This window comes from Artemia sp. Qi Xiang Cuo, chromosome 8 (assembly GCF_049724085.1).
Source record: "Artemia sp. Qi Xiang Cuo chromosome 8, ASM4972408v1, whole genome shotgun sequence".
Lineage (NCBI taxonomy): Eukaryota > Metazoa > Arthropoda > Branchiopoda > Anostraca > Artemiidae > Artemia > Artemia sp. Qi Xiang Cuo.
Window position 1 is genome coordinate 45173240 of NC_142801.1, and position 15627 is coordinate 45188866.

A 15627-nucleotide genomic window follows, 5' to 3' on the forward strand; every position below is an offset into this window, starting at 1 on the left:
AGATACCATTTAGGCAGAAAGCTGTAGTAGCTGCCACTTTTCTTGATTTTCAAGCCAATATATTTCCCTTGCTGTTCAAGCCAAATGACGGAAAGTTTTCTATACAGGGGTTTCAGACATGGCGGTTCTAATGGTGTACATTCTGTTTTGATCTGAATTTTTTTTAGGAGTTAAAGGTTTTTATATTTCTTAACATTGGACGTGATCGTCTCTTACTAGGTTGCTAGCTACCGCTGCAACCCGGATTGCTAGCTACCGCTGCAGCCCGGATAATTTCTTCTTTGAAATAGTAAGAGACGAACCTCAAACAATCAAGTAGCTAAAATGAACCATTGAAAAACCCTCTGCATTGTCCCAGTGCCAAGCTATCTGTGGAAAAGAAAGAGAAAAATAGATGCCATTTAGGCAGAATGTTGTAGTAGCTGCCACTTTTCTTGATTTTCAAGCCAATATATTTCCCTAGCTGTTCGAGCCAAGGGACAGAAAGTTTCCTATACAGGGGTTTCGGACAAGGCGGTTCTAATCGTGTCCTTTTTTTTATCAAACTCTATTTTTAGGAGTTATGGGTTATTATATTTCTTAACATTGGGCGTGATCGTCTCGTATACTACACAACGGATATATAATAGTGTACTTCTTGTTTTGATCTGAATCTTTTTTCAGGAGTTATGGGTTACTTTAATTTTTACTTTGGGCTTGATAGTCTCTCTTACTAGGTTGCTAGCTACCGCTGCGACCCGGATAAAAATAATAAAAAGAATATAGGTTCTTTATTTAAAATTTAAAGCAATATCTCTTAAATTGAAAATTTAAAAAGATACAGAGTTTAGCTACCTCTTAGTCAAATATAGTAACTTTAATATAAATTAATATAGGCAAGAGGTCGTTCTTTATTATAACCGTATATACACAGCTTTGTGGAAAAAACAAATCACTGAATACCTTACTACAGCACATTGGATGAAAGTGTGCCTCATGTTTGGAGGTTTGCGGGTTCAAATCCGCCTGTAGTAAAGGATTTCTGTTAATGTAGCTTGAAGATAATGTAGATAATGTAGCTGTTAATGTGAACATGAAGATTGACAGTATTTCTCTGAAAGCTGGTAAATTTCTATAGTGGATTTTAAAGGATATTTTATCGGTTTCATTTCTTATTTGCTAATAGTGTTTTGAAGTCTTGCAAACAATGCGATTTATGTGTACTGTGTTTTATAAATTCTTTTTCTTCTAAAATTTTTTTTTCAATTCCTTTCTTTCTTAAAAAAAGGTGAACTTTTTCATGTTTTGCCTCGTACTGATCATAAACGACTTCCAATGCTTCAGATTCATCCATCGAATCAACCCCAACTTCATTTTTCAAACTGAGTTTAGCAAAATTGAGGACTATTTCATCCGAGCTTTCAGTTGAGCTTTTGGGAATTATTATCGTTGGTAAGTCAATGCAAACGTTATACATTACTCGATCAAGTAAGGAGTTTTCTAATAAATCGACTTCAGTTTTTAATAAAGCGATATTATTCTCTTTTACTTTTCTTGAGAAAATTTCACCAAATAATGGAGAAACATCATCAACAGACTTCATAATATTTCCTATGTATGCACTATAGTACAGGAAAAGCATATTTACTGTAGTGACCTCACAATCCACTCGATGTTTCCATATATTTCTCAATTTGTAATCGGTCAGTGAATGTTGTTTCACTTTAATCATTACAAGGTTTTCCTTACTCTTCTCCTCTGGTTTATGCAGAATTTTACCGCAGTGTGTGCTTTTAATTTCTACTCCACTTATCTCAAATTCAAATTCTTGCCAAGCGTCAAAATACTCAGCATTGCCATCTGCCTCTTTGAAACTTAATTGGCCGATAGAAAGACCAGTATCGAAAGTTAATGATTTTAGTATAAATTTTGCTTCAAATTTTGGCTTTGGTTTCTCGGTTTCTTCACTCTCCACCATTGTTCTTTGTTTTAATGATAGTCTTAAATCTTTTGTCTCTATTTTCATTTTATGAGTCTTATCAAAGACTATGTTTAATTCAATGCCCTTTTTTAAATTGAATGCCTCAAAGGCTGTGGCTTTCTCTACTTTCTCAAGTGGACCTTTTTGTTTCATCGTGTTTGATATCGATAATAGTGACGATAAAAGTGACCAAAATATAGATTTGGAGGAATTCTAGGTATGCATTGAGCTTTTGGCTTCTTCTAGGAACTTGTTCGCATAATTTTTTGGAGCTATCCAATTTTTCGTGGCTAATTTAAAGCTACTACATTTTGGCCTACTTTTTGTCCACATTTCATATATTTGGACAATTTTAATCAACTGAGAGGAATTCATCCCGACAGTGATACCCAAACTCCCGTCGTAGAATGTGAAAGTGGATTTTATATCTTTCAATGATTTTAGCCGTAGTGCCACTTCCATTTTACTGCTGAATTCAACAATTTGAAATAGACAATGAGACTCAAATTTAGAAAAACAAAGAAGATCATTTTCTTCACTCAAACTACAGAAAAGCTCTTAAGGATTAGGACAGAGATCGAAATATACCTTTAACTCTTTAACCTTTCCTTTTTTTTTCCCATAATCTATCTTGGGTTCTTTCCATCTCTGATTCTTTTAATGATAGTTTAAGTTTCTTAAGAATTGCATTTATTGCAAAGGAAGTTGAATCTATATCAATGTTATCTTCATATCTCATTTTAACATTTTCAATGATTAATTCTAAGTTTCTTATAACCGTGACAATAAAAAACTCGATAGTTGCCCGTATTTGTCGTCTGAAAAATGGTTTTATGTTCTTGTCTAATTGTTCTTGTTGGTAATTAGAATTACAAACAGGAAAAAGCCTATGGCTTTTTCTTATTTAAAATAGTAAGAGACGAACTTCAAGGAATCAGGCACCTAACTAAATCCAAAATGTGCCTAGGTTTATTCTTTACCAGTTATCGCTGCAACCCGGATATAATTGACTAGGCTGATCCTTCATATTAGTCTAATGGTGTGGTTTGTAGATCAATTACTATATGCAACCCGGATCTTCACTAGAAAATGTATCTTTTACAAAAGGCAACAGTTCGTTCTTTCATATTATCTCTTACTGGGTTGCTAGCTACCGCTGCAACCCGGATTTTGTTTTGATCTGACTCTTTTTTTTGGAGTTATGGGTTTTTATATTTCTTAACGTTGGACGTGATCGTCTCTTACTAGGTTGCTAGCTACCGCTGCAACCCGGATGAATATTATCATTTATGACGAACTATATCAGTAATTTATGTATTATAAAAAAACTTGTTAAAAATAATGTGTAACGTCATAACAGGATGTTACAACCATCATGGTCTCAGGGGTAGCTGCAACCTAGTAAAGGACGAACAACGGCCCTTAGTAAAGTTTTTAGTTACTATTCTATGGTTTGTTCTTTACTAGGTTTCAGCTATCTCTACAACCATGATACCGATGAAACTTATATAATCCCCAGTTTTACTAAACTAAATCGAGCTTTTATGTAAAAAGACTGCAGTATGAAAAGACATCAAAAATGCAGTTTTTTTTTTGTAAAAAGTGATTCTATTTTTAAATTTTTTGTTTTTAGATTAAAAAAGGCATTAGAACTTTAATTATCCGTTTAAGTGAGCCCTCTCGCGAAATTCTAGGACCACTGGGTCGATACAATCACCCTTTGTAAAAAAAGAATGGCAGATAAAAACACATCCGTGATCTTTCTTCTGGCAAAAAATACCAAATTCCACATTTTTGCAGATATGAGCATTAAACCTCTACAATATGGTTCTCTAATACGCTGAAACTGATGGTGTGATTTTCATTAAGATTGTATGACTTTTGAAGGGTGTTTTCCCCTTTTTTCGAAAATAGGGCAAATTTTCCCAGGCTTGTGATGAGTAGGACTAAACTTGATGAAACTTAAACATTTAAAATCAGCATAAAAATACATTCTTTTGATGTATCTATTGATATTAAAATTCCGTTTTTTAGAGTTTTCGTTACTATTGAGATGAGTCGCTCTTACTATACAGTTCATTACCACGAACTGGTTGACCAAGCTCGATCTTTACTATGAGTTCGGTCTGTACTGTTAGGTTTCTAGCTACTGCTGCAGCCCGAATACTGTGAAATCACAAACAGAAAAATTGGTACAGTAAGAGATCGCCCTGGCAAGAACCTACGATTATGACGTCATTGAACAGGATTGGCTATAAAAATGCAGTTTTTAGCGGTAACATTGATTTTTTTAAATAATTTGTTTTTATTACAAAAGCTTTTTAACCCCAATAATTTTCTTTAACACAAGCCATTGAATAACTCTCTACGATGTTCCAGTGCCAAACTATCTGTTGAAAAGATAAAATAAAGAAGATGCCGTCTATGCAAACTATCGTCAAATAAAGGTGCCGTTTATCAGGCAGCTAACTCAGTCCAATATATGCAATGGTACCGCTGCATAATTGTCCTTTACTATGTTTCAGCTTTATCCGATGATCAAGCCTTTATGTAAATATATAATTAGCTTTATCGGATAAGATGAGGTGGCCGAATGGTTAAGGCGTTGGAATGCTAATCCAATATGTTCTGCACATGTGGGTTCGAATCCCACCCTTGTCGATTTTGTCTATACTCAGACTTTTTACGAAAGCTGCTATTCCTTCAGAAATTTCTGAACGCATGCGTGAATTAAGATCACAGTGGGGCTACACAGGAGCTGAAACGTAGTATCCTCAAAACAGATGAAACATTCATAAGCCAAAACTATATAATCGGCACTATACAATAAGACGAGGTGGCCGAGGGGCAAAGACGTTGGACTGCTAATCCAAGGAGGACTTTTTATTATAATATTTAGTTTAATATTTAGCTAATTATATATAATTAGCTTTATCGAATAAGACGAGGTGGCCGAATGGTTAAGGCGTTGGACTGCTAATCTAATGTGTTCTGCACGTGTGGGTTCGAATCCCACCCTTGTCGATTTTGTATATAATCAGATTTTTTATGAAAAGCTGCTACTCCTTCAGAAATTTCTGAACGCTTGCGTATACAGGCGCATGTATAGCCTATACAGGAACTGAAACGTAGCATTCTCAAAACAGATGAAACAATCATAAGCAAAAACTATATAATTGGCTCTACGGATATAAGATGCTGATCCAAGGAGGCCTATTTATTATAATATTTAGCTAATTATATATAATTAGCTTGGTTAAGGCCTTGGTTTGCCAATCCAATGTGTTGTGCACTTTTGGGTTCGAATCCCACCCTTGTCGATTTTGTTTATAATCAGATTTTTTACGAAAAGCTGTTATGCCTTCAGAAATTACTGAACGCTTGCGTATACAGGCGCATGTATATCCTATACAGGAACTGAAACGTAGCATTCTCAAAACAGATGAAACATTCATAAGCAAAAACTATATAATTGGCTCTACGGATATAAGATGCTGATCCAAGGAGGCCTTCATATTATAATATTTAGCTAATTATATATAATTAGCTTGGTTAAGGCGTTGGTTTGCCAATCCAATGTGTTGTGCACTTTGGATTTTGAGTTAGATTTAAGTCCTTCGAAAGTATTATGTTGCGTCCTATATAGGCCGCCGAGTTCGGCTGCTAAACAATTTGTAGAAAAGTTCGATGAACTTAGCTCGCTGATGACCCAAAGAAAGTTTAAGTTAATGATGTTGGGTGATTTTAATATTGATATTAGTTATGTACATAGGGATATGAATTCAATGTTTTCGAATAATGTTGCCGTTGACTTTGTAGCGATTTTTATGTCCGCGGGTTTGCTTCCAACATGCCGGATCCCGACAAGAATCACGGAGTCATCAGCGTCACTAATTGACAATATTTTCACAAATTTCGAGACACTCGGCTGTAACGTTATAGTTGATGATACTTCTGACCATTTTACGATCCTGTGCGAACTTGAAACGGGTCCCTCCCCTAAACCCTCTTCATTGAGGTCAAGAAGACTGGACGCTGCTTCGATTGATAAACTGAAAAGTTTACTCTCCCAATTCGACCGGTCTCTCTGCTTAGAATGTGACGACGTGGACAAAGCTGCAGAATACTTCATCAACCAGTTTGAAATAGTACTTAATAAGGCATGTCCTTTATCAAGCAGGCAAGCTAGGCGTTATATTAAACAAAAAAAAACATGGATTACAGCTGGTGTTCTGTCCTCTATCCATACCAAAATAACCTCTTCAGGAAATTCATGGCAGATCCTACACATGAAAATCAGGCCAAATTTTGCCAGTACAGAAATTGTCTGACAAAGTTACTGCGACAAGCGAAGCAGTCATACTATCTTCATGAATTTCAAAATGCTGAAGGGTCCCCGAAAAAGACTTGGTTGATTATTAATGAATGCCTTGGAATAAAGAAAATGAAAAGCCTTCTGGACGAGATATTATCACCAAAAGACAAGAAAATTGTTAAAGGAAAGCGAAATGTTGTTGGTGTCCTAAATGAACACTTCGCAAATACTGGTCACGTAACATCACTTGAGGTACCAACTCAAAGTTTACCCGATTCAGCATATTCTGCTTACATGCCGCCTCCATCGGATTGCTCTCTTTTCCTAACGCTAGTCTCAGCAGATGAATTACTGCAAGTTATATACCAACTGAAGAATAGGTCGTCGGAAGGTACAGATGGCTCGTCGACAAGCCTACTAAAACGGATATTGCCTGATGTTACAGAATTTTTTGTTCATATTATCAACTTATGTTTTTCAAGTGGACGTTTCCCAGCTTGCTTAAAGTCTGCACGTGTTTTAGCCCTGCATAAGGGTGATGATGTGAAAGATCCAACAAACTACAGGCCAATCTCGATCCTATCTTCATTCGCAAAATAATTGAACGATGTCTTTACAACCGTATAGTGAAGTTTTTTGATAAGAGGGGATGTTTTAAGGACCTTCAGTTTGGGTTTAGGAAGGGTCATAGCTCTGAACATGCGATTCTGACACTCACACAGTTTATACACGACACTTTGGATAAAAAAGAAATTCCAGCTACTATATTTATAGATATAAAAAAGCGTTCGATACTATTTGTCATACAATTTTGCTTCGTAAACTGGAAAATTATGGTATACGTGAACCAACAAATTCTCTGATTGACTCATATTTAACTGGGCACAGTCAGTTTGTGGATAGTGGAAATGCTACCTCTTCACTACTTGGTATCACTGGTCAAGTCAGCGTTCCTCAAGGGTCCATACTTGGACCTCTACTCTTTCTTATTTATGTTAACGACATCAACAGGGCGCTGGATGATCTCGGGCTAAATATCCTATTCGCTGATGATACGGTCTGCACAGTGAGCGGTGCTGATGAAATGTCGCTTAAGAAGAATTTGTTGGCAGCTTTCGAGAGGATAGAAACTTGGTTTAGTGCAAATAAATTATCTGTTAATATGCCAAAAACCAAGTTCATAATTTTCTTTCGTACTGACCAGTCATTACCTGAACTTAGTAGACTACCCATTGGTGAATATACTTATTTAAAGCGTGTATCTAATATGAGATATTTAGGTGTACTAGCTGATCAAAATATGAGTTGGAAGGAATACATTGCTAAATTGCGAATGAAGTTGGGAAGGAATAATGGAATATTCCGGCATTTTAATTTTATTCTACCTTTTTATGCAATGAGATTGGTATATTTTGACCTTTTCTATTCTTATCTGAGTTATTGTCCCCTGATTTTTCTGAATACATTTAAACTCATATAAAACCACCTCAAAGGCAGCAAAATAAAGCACTGAGTATTCTGAAAACTTTCATTCCCTCCCTAATATCCATACCATCAAAATCGCCAAATAAAAGTATATTTTCTTTCCTTAATATATTACCAGTGGAATTTTTATTATCTTTTCATGGATTGATGTTTTGTGTTAAGTAGTTTGCTAAAATTCTACCGAAAATTTTCTATGCTATGGATCTCTTTAATCAACGTGAGCACGTTTATGGAACGAGGGGAACTTCTAAGCATGTTGAACCCTGAGCTTGCACTATGAGATCTAGGTTCTCACTCAGGCACTGCATAACCAAACTTTGGAATGTGCATGGGTCGGGTCTTAATATTAGTCTTTCTGTTGGTACACTGCGGGGTAATTTAAAAAATCTTTTACTAACCCTTTGATCATTTTATTTAATTTCATTTTTTTTTTAATTTTTTTTTTTTAATTCAGTTATGGTCTTCCCGCTGGCACATTCTATTGGTAGGGTTTCCCCACGGCTTCACTTCACTGTTTTTGGTGTTTTGTTTTAGTTTGTTCTCCATTTGGCTGCTGGCTTGGGGTGATGCTTGGTAAGTCTTACATTTTTCTTTCTTTTTTATCTATTTACAAAAGAGTGTGATTATGTATAAATGCGGTTATATATTATGTTTTTTTTGTTTTTATTTGTTATTGGTTGCCTGGTAATACGAGCTAGACTCTCAGCCGGGCATACCCATATTGTAGTTGTGTTTAGTTTGTAAATAAAAGAACCTGAACCTGAACCTGGGTTCGAATCCCACCCTTGTCGATTTTGTTTATACTCAGATTTTTACGAAAAGCTGCTATTCCTTCCGAAATTACTGAACGCATGCGTGAATTAAGATCACAAAACAGATAAAAGCCATTGGCTTTTTCTTAATTGGAATAGTAAGAGACGACCAGGCTACATCTTACGATTGTAAAAGTCAAGGGACGGTAAGTTTCCTATATAGGGGGTTCCAGACAAGGCGGTTCTAACAGTGTGCTTCGTTTTTGATCTGATTCTAGTTTTAGGAGTTATGGGCTACTTTATTTTTTACTAAGGGGCGAGGTCGTCTCTGACTAGGTTGCTAGCTACCACTGCAACCCGAATTGCTAGCTACCGCTGCAACCTAGATTTGTGCATAATCATCATCAAAACAAGGGCCTGTAGTGGTATCCTTTATGTAACAATACGATTGGCTATAGTTCCTTCATTACTATAAAAATCACAAACAGGAAAAAGCCTATGGCTTTTTCTTATTTCGAATAGTAAGAGACAAATTTCAGAGAATCAGAAAGCTAACTAAATCCGATACGTGCCATGTCTTTTTCTTTACTAGGTTTCAGCCATCCCCAAAGCCTTGATACCGATGAAACTTATGTAATCCCTTTTTATGATCTACTAGACTGATCCTTTCTATAATTGCCTATACGTGTTAATATAGGCAAGAGTTCGTTCTTTATTATACTATGGGTTACAGTTCGTTCCTTATTGTAAATTTTCTTCTTTGAAATAGTAAGAGACGAACCTCAAACGATCAAGTAGCTAACTAAGTCCAATGCATGCAATAACTTTTTATTCCAATGATCGTCTTTTAATGTAACATATCAGTTACTATGGGAGAGAGATCGTTCTTTACTGTAATTTGCCATCTTCTTGTATTTCTGAATGTAATTTTTCCCTTTGTCCTTATGCGTTCTTCGGTACAACCTCGCAGAGAATTTAATTCTTTCATTATAGCTTTTGTCACCCCAGTATCTACCCATTATTCTGGTAGCAACTTTTTTCTTATGTTTGTTTCGGTAATCTATATCGTTATCATACCGTTCCTTGCTCTTTTGTTTCGCTGTCTCAATTTTCCCTTCTCGATACCCCTGATCCGTAAGATACCTCTGTTTTGCTCTGTCATATTTCATTTTCTTAAATCCTGGATCACAAGACATCTTAGTAGCAATCCTTACGCGTGCTCGAGCTTTATTGCGTTTGGTGGCATTTTTATCTCTTTTAAATAAACTTTTCTTATATTTCAGGATGTTAGCTTTATTTTTTGTGTAGTAAAGTTTTCTATTAGTAGAAATTTGGATTGTTCTATTTTGATATTGTTTTTGGTTATTCTTTCTTTTTTTCCACTCGCGTGAGACCATATTTTTTCAAGATTTAAAATTATTAAGCACACAAAATCCCGTGTCGAGTATCTAAAACCTAGCATAAAACAAAACTAATTTTAAAATTTTCAGGTATTTATCTTGTTTGAATTACAAAATTAGTATTATTGGTTAGACACCATAAATATTTTTGCAGTTTAAATAATAAGTTTAGTGATTCTGGACTGAAAACTAAAATAATTGCAATTATGAGACAATAATATGGAGATATGTACTTTACGGGTTACAGGATACAATAATAAATTTGAACTGAGATGAAAAAAAAATTTCTTCCAGGAGACAAAAAGCAAAACTAATTTTAGAATTTTCATGTATTTTTGTTGTTTAAATTAAAAAATTACTATTACTGATTAGGCATCATAAATATTTTTGCAGTTTACATAATAATTTTAGCGATTAAGCCAAAAAAGAAAATTTTGGTTCCAGGAGTTTCGGTTACTATTGAGACAAGTAGCTATTATTACTATAGAGTTCATTACATGGACTGTTTTATTGCTTCAAAATTCAAATATCTTTGAAAAGACTGCAGTATGAAAATACATCAAAAATGCAATTTTTTTGACAAAATTGATTCTACTTTAAAAAGTATTTTATTTTTAAATACAAAAGTGACTAGATGTTGCAATTTCCTTTAAAATGAGCTATTATACAGCTCTCTATGATTTTCCAGTGCCCAGCTAGCTGAGCAGAAAGAAAAAGCGGAAAGAAAAAAATATCCCGTTTGTGGAGAATAACGTGGTAAAAGTCAATTTTCTTGATTTTCAAGCCAATATATTTTCTTTGTTATTCAAGCCAAAGGGAGGTAAGTTTCCTTTATAGAGGATTCGGACAAGGCGGTTCTAATGGTGTACTTTTTGTTTTGATCTGACTCTTTTTTTAGGAGTTGGGGGGTTTTATATTTCTTGACATTGGAGGTGATCGTCTCTTACTAGGTTGCTAGCTACCGCTGCAACCCGGATGCTCCTTAGACACCATAAATATTTTTGCAATTTACATAAAAGCTTTAGAGATTCTAAACTAAAAACTAAATGATCTTAGAGTTTTTGATTTTTCTATAGCATCATATCCAGTGACAGCTTCATACAAAGGTGGCCTGATAGCAAAACACATCGAAGAGTTTAAGTTTTAGTTTAGAGTTTTAATTTAGAGTATTATGGCGTTTATAATGGCATTATAACGTCATAGTTATGTGAGGCAGCGTGGTCGAGCGGTTTAAGGGGCTGGTGTTAGCCACTCTTCAATTCGGAGGCATGGGTTCGAATCCTACCGCTGACAGTATTTTATACCAAAGCTAATTATAATCTTGTTTTAGTTACTATGAACTGAAGTTTGTTCTTTACTATGTAAGAATTATTGTAATTAGAACATTCCAATTTACAGTATCGATCCTTTGTGTAATGATCGTCTCTTACTAGGTTGCTAGCTACCGCTGCAACCCGGAAATTCTTTACTAACCAAAAATTATTTTTGCATTTTGCAGTTAGATAAAATTACTTTAGTTTAAATTTTTCAGGAATTAATTTAGTTTTATTTGAAAAAAAAGATCTTTTACGAGGAATCAGGCAGCTAACAAAGTCCAACATATGCGATAGTATGCTCTTTGAATGATCGTCTTTTAATGTAATGTAAAAATATAAATACTGTAATCTTAACTATAGTGAAGTTGCGTATGGAAGTTAGTATAGGGAAGAGTTTGATCTTTATTATATATATTTCAGAATGTTAGCTTTATTTTTTGTGTAGTAAAGTTTTCTATTAGTAGAAATTTGGATTGTTCTATTTTGATATTGTTTTTGGTTATTCTTTCTTTTTTTTCCACTCGCGTGAGACCATATTTTTTCAAGGTTTAAAATTATTAAGCACACAAAATCCCGTGTCGAGTATCTAAAACCTAGCATAAAACAAAACTAATTTTAAAATTTTCAGGTATTTATCTTGTTTGAATTACAAAATTAGTATTATTGGTTAGACACCATAAATATTTTTGCAGGTTAAATAATAAGTTTAGTGATTCTGGACTGAAAACTAAAATAATTGCAATTATGAGACAATAATATGGAGATATGTACTTTACGGGTTACAGGATACAATAATAAATTTGAACTGAGATGAAAAAAAAATTTCTTCCAGGAGACAAAAAGCAAAACTAATTTTAGAATTTTCATGTATTTTTGTTGTTTAAATTAAAAAATTACTATTACTGATTAGGCATCATAAATATTTTTGCAGTTTACATAATAATTTTAGCGATTAAGCCAAAAAAGAAAATTTTGGTTCCAGGAGTTTCGGTTACTATTGAGACAAGTAGCTATTATTACTATAGAGTTCATTACATGGACTGTTTTATTGCTTCAAAATTCAAATATCTTTGAAAAGACTGCAGTATGAAAATACATCAAAAATGCAATTTTTTTGACAAAATTGATTCTACTTTAAAAAGTATTTTATTTTTAAATACAAAAGTGACTAGATGTTGCAATTTCCTTTAAAATGAGCTATTATACAGCTCTCTATGATTTTCCAGTGCCCAGCTAGCTGAGCAGAAAGAAAAAGCGGAAAGAAAAAAATATCCCGTTTGTGGAGAATAACGTGGTAAAAGTCAATTTTCTTGATTTTCAAGCCAATATATTTTCTTTGTTATTCAAGCCAAAGGGAGGTAAGTTTCCTTTATAGAGGATTCGGACAAGGCGGTTCTAATGGTGTACTTTTTGTTTTGATCTGACTCTTTTTTTAGGAGTTGGGGGTTTTATATTTCTTGACATTGGAGGTGATCGTCTCTTACTAGGTTGCTAGCTACCGCTGCAACCCGGATTCTAGCTAAAATAATGAAGATAATGTGAATGTACCACAGGGTTCAGTTTCTTTGGACTTGAGTTCGTTTTTTAACTATAAATACAAACAGGAAAAAGCCTACGGCTTTTTCTTCTTTTAAATAGTAAGAGATGAAACTCAAACAATCAATTAGTAGCTAACAAAGTCCAATGTATGGAATGGTTTGTTATTTCAGTGATCGTCTTTTAATGTAAATTTACTAACCTATACTATAGTTAAGTGGCCTATATAATTTAGTATAGGCAAGAGGTCGTTCTTTATTATAATCTAATGATGTACTTTTGTTTTGATCTGACTCTATTTTTAGGAGTTTTGGGTTTTTATATTTCTTAGCATTGGACTGATCGTCTATTACTAGGTTGCTAGCTACTGCTGCAACCCAAATTCACATATATATTTATTTATGAGAGGCAGCCTGGCCGAGTGGTCCAAGGCACTGGTGTTAGCCACCAGTCTCTTCAGAGGCGTGGGTTCAATTCTTACCGCTGGTATACGATTATGTTTGAAAGACTGCAGTGTGAAAAGACATCAAAATGCAGTTTTTGGTGGAAAAATTTATTCTCTTTTAGAAATAATTTATTTTAGTTACTATAGATTTTTAACCCAATTAATTTCATTTAAAATGAGATATTGAACAACACTCTACGATGTTCCAGTGCCAAGCTATATCTAGATAAAAAAAAAGAAAAAAAAAAGAAAAAAAAAATAAAAAAAAATCACGTTTAGGCAGAATGTTGTAGTAGCTGCCACTTTTCTTAATTTTCAAGCCAATATATTTCCCTTGCTGTTCAAGCCAAGGGACCGAAATTTTACTATGCAGGGGTTTCGGACAAGGCGGTTCTAATGGTGTACTTTTTGTTTTGATCTGACTCTTTTTTTAAGAACTATGGATTTTTATATTTCTTAACATTGGACGTGATCGTCTCTTACTAGGTTGCTAGCTACCGCTGCAACCCGGATGACGTCAGTTGCAACTGTGGTTTGTTTTATGCTATAAAACTACAAACAGGAAAAAGCCTACGGCTTTTCTTCTTTGAAAGAGTAAGAGACGAATCTCATAATTAATATTTTTGTAGTTTAAGGTTAAATTAAAATATTTTATTATTTAAATATAAAATTATTTTTATTTACCCGGATTAATGTAAACTTGTTGACAAATTATGTAAGACGTCATAACCAGATGTTCCAACCATCATGGTTGCAGAGGTAGCTGCAACCTAGTAAAGGACAGCGGTAGCTAGCAACCTAGTAAGAGACGATCTAAGAATCTACTATATCAAGCTTGAATCTACTATGTCAAATCTCAATGTACTATGTCAAGCCTAAATTTACTATATCAAGTCCAAATCTACAAGTCCAAAGCTTGACATAGTAGTTTTATGCTTCATATAGTATATGTGAAGTAAATCTGCATTATAGCAGATTTATGCTTGAGGAGATTTATGTAGGAGATTTAAGCTTGATATATTAAATTTTGGCTTCACATAACAGATTTAGGCTTGATGTAATAGACTTAGCTTGGCAAAGTAGTTTAAAGCTTGAAATCTCAGTTTTATACTTAACATAGTAGATTTAGGATCAATGTAGTAGCTTTTGGCTGAATAAAGTAGATGTTTTAGTCATAGTTGTGTAACATTCGGTTCAATCATCAAGGTTACAGTCAACAATACTTTCACTAGGCTTACACAACAAATCAGCAAGCTAGTACATCATTAAAGAGAAATCATCATGATCGCAGCAATAGCTTCAACAACGTTTCAATAGCATAAAGTTTGAGTGAGCGTTTAATAGCTAAAAGAAGTTTGAGGAGAGAAAAATGTCAAATAGGACTAAAGGAGGATGGAAGAGGCCAAAAACGTGAGAAAATAAGTTGAAATAACCAAAGGGATGTTGGAGGAAAACAGAAATGTCTTACGTCAAATACGTAGGATTGGTCCTCATCAATCATCAAGGTTTAAGTCATCAATGCCTTCACAAGTAGTGTTGGGCGACATTCAATATCGAAATATAGAAACAAATATCGATATCGAAACGTAACTATCAATATCGAAAACGATATTTGGAGAGTTTCGAATATTTTCGTTTTTTCTGCTATCTACCTGTGAACGTCCAGCGAAATAAAAAACATAGAAAAATGTTTCGCAGATGAAGAAGAAACATACGAAGAAACATAATGTAAGCAATACAGTGGCCATGCTGCTTTACAGCTTACATAGCTGCATCCATAAGTTGGTATAGCCTGTTTTCAAAATTAAACTACGTGAAGGGTTAGTGAGGATGGACCCTCAAATGCTGCTGAGGACTCCTAGAATGCTTGGCTAGATAAAATGTCTTCTAGGCTTATAGGTCTTGGTCGGGTCACACCCGTCACGATTACTAAATACCTTAATCCACGTTTCATGAATATGTATACTTCCCCTGACAATCTTCTCCAAGTTGAGAGCAAAAAGCAAGAGGCATGGATTTGGCCTTGCAGACTGCTGAATCTGTATCAACAGATGCAAGTGAGGTGACAGTCCCTGTGATTCAGCCACCACAGAATTAAGCCAGTTTGTGGGAATCACATGAAGAAGTTTCAGTGGTCAATGCAAGGCATGGTTCGTCAGCAGCCAGATCTGCCACGGCTCTGAAGATTTTCAATTAGGAGTTTTAGTTTAAAAAAAAACTGGTTCACTCAAGTCGTTGAAGTATGATAATATAGGTCTCAGAAACACCTATACGAGGTTGTCATGAACTTAATGTCCATGCCCGCTACCAGTCTCCCTTCTGAGAGTGTTTTCCGAATCTCATCAGTTAATCAAACAGTTTGGGCAACAAACTGTAAGTAAGAAGCGAGTCGGCCCAATAGTAACCAAAAGTCTGAAA

General features: G+C 34.6%; 1 protein-coding gene and 2 non-coding genes across 3 annotated transcripts; all 3 read left to right on the plus strand.

The window, feature by feature from the left end:
- The first annotated feature begins 4539 nt into the window (after positions 1–4539).
- On the plus strand, positions 4540–4621 carry TRNAS-GCU (transfer RNA serine (anticodon GCU)). Its single transcript has one exon. It is a non-coding gene; the product is annotated as a tRNA-Ser (tRNA).
- A 281-nt stretch (positions 4622–4902) lies between these two features.
- TRNAS-GCU (transfer RNA serine (anticodon GCU)) lies at positions 4903–4984 on the plus strand. The gene has a single exon. It is a non-coding gene; the product is annotated as a tRNA-Ser (tRNA).
- A 1189-nt stretch (positions 4985–6173) lies between these two features.
- On the plus strand, positions 6174–6875 carry LOC148949458 (uncharacterized). Its single transcript, XM_089092704.1, has one exon. The coding sequence runs from the start codon at positions 6174–6176 to the stop codon at positions 6873–6875; it is 702 nt and encodes a 233-aa protein (XP_088948830.1).
- The last annotated feature ends 8752 nt before the right edge of the window (positions 6876–15627 follow it).

Excerpts from the sequence above, each read along its gene's own strand:
- LOC148949458 (XM_089092704.1), top strand. The coding sequence starts at position 6,174 with ATGGATTACAGCTGGTGTTCTGTCCTCTATCCATACCAAAATAACCTC.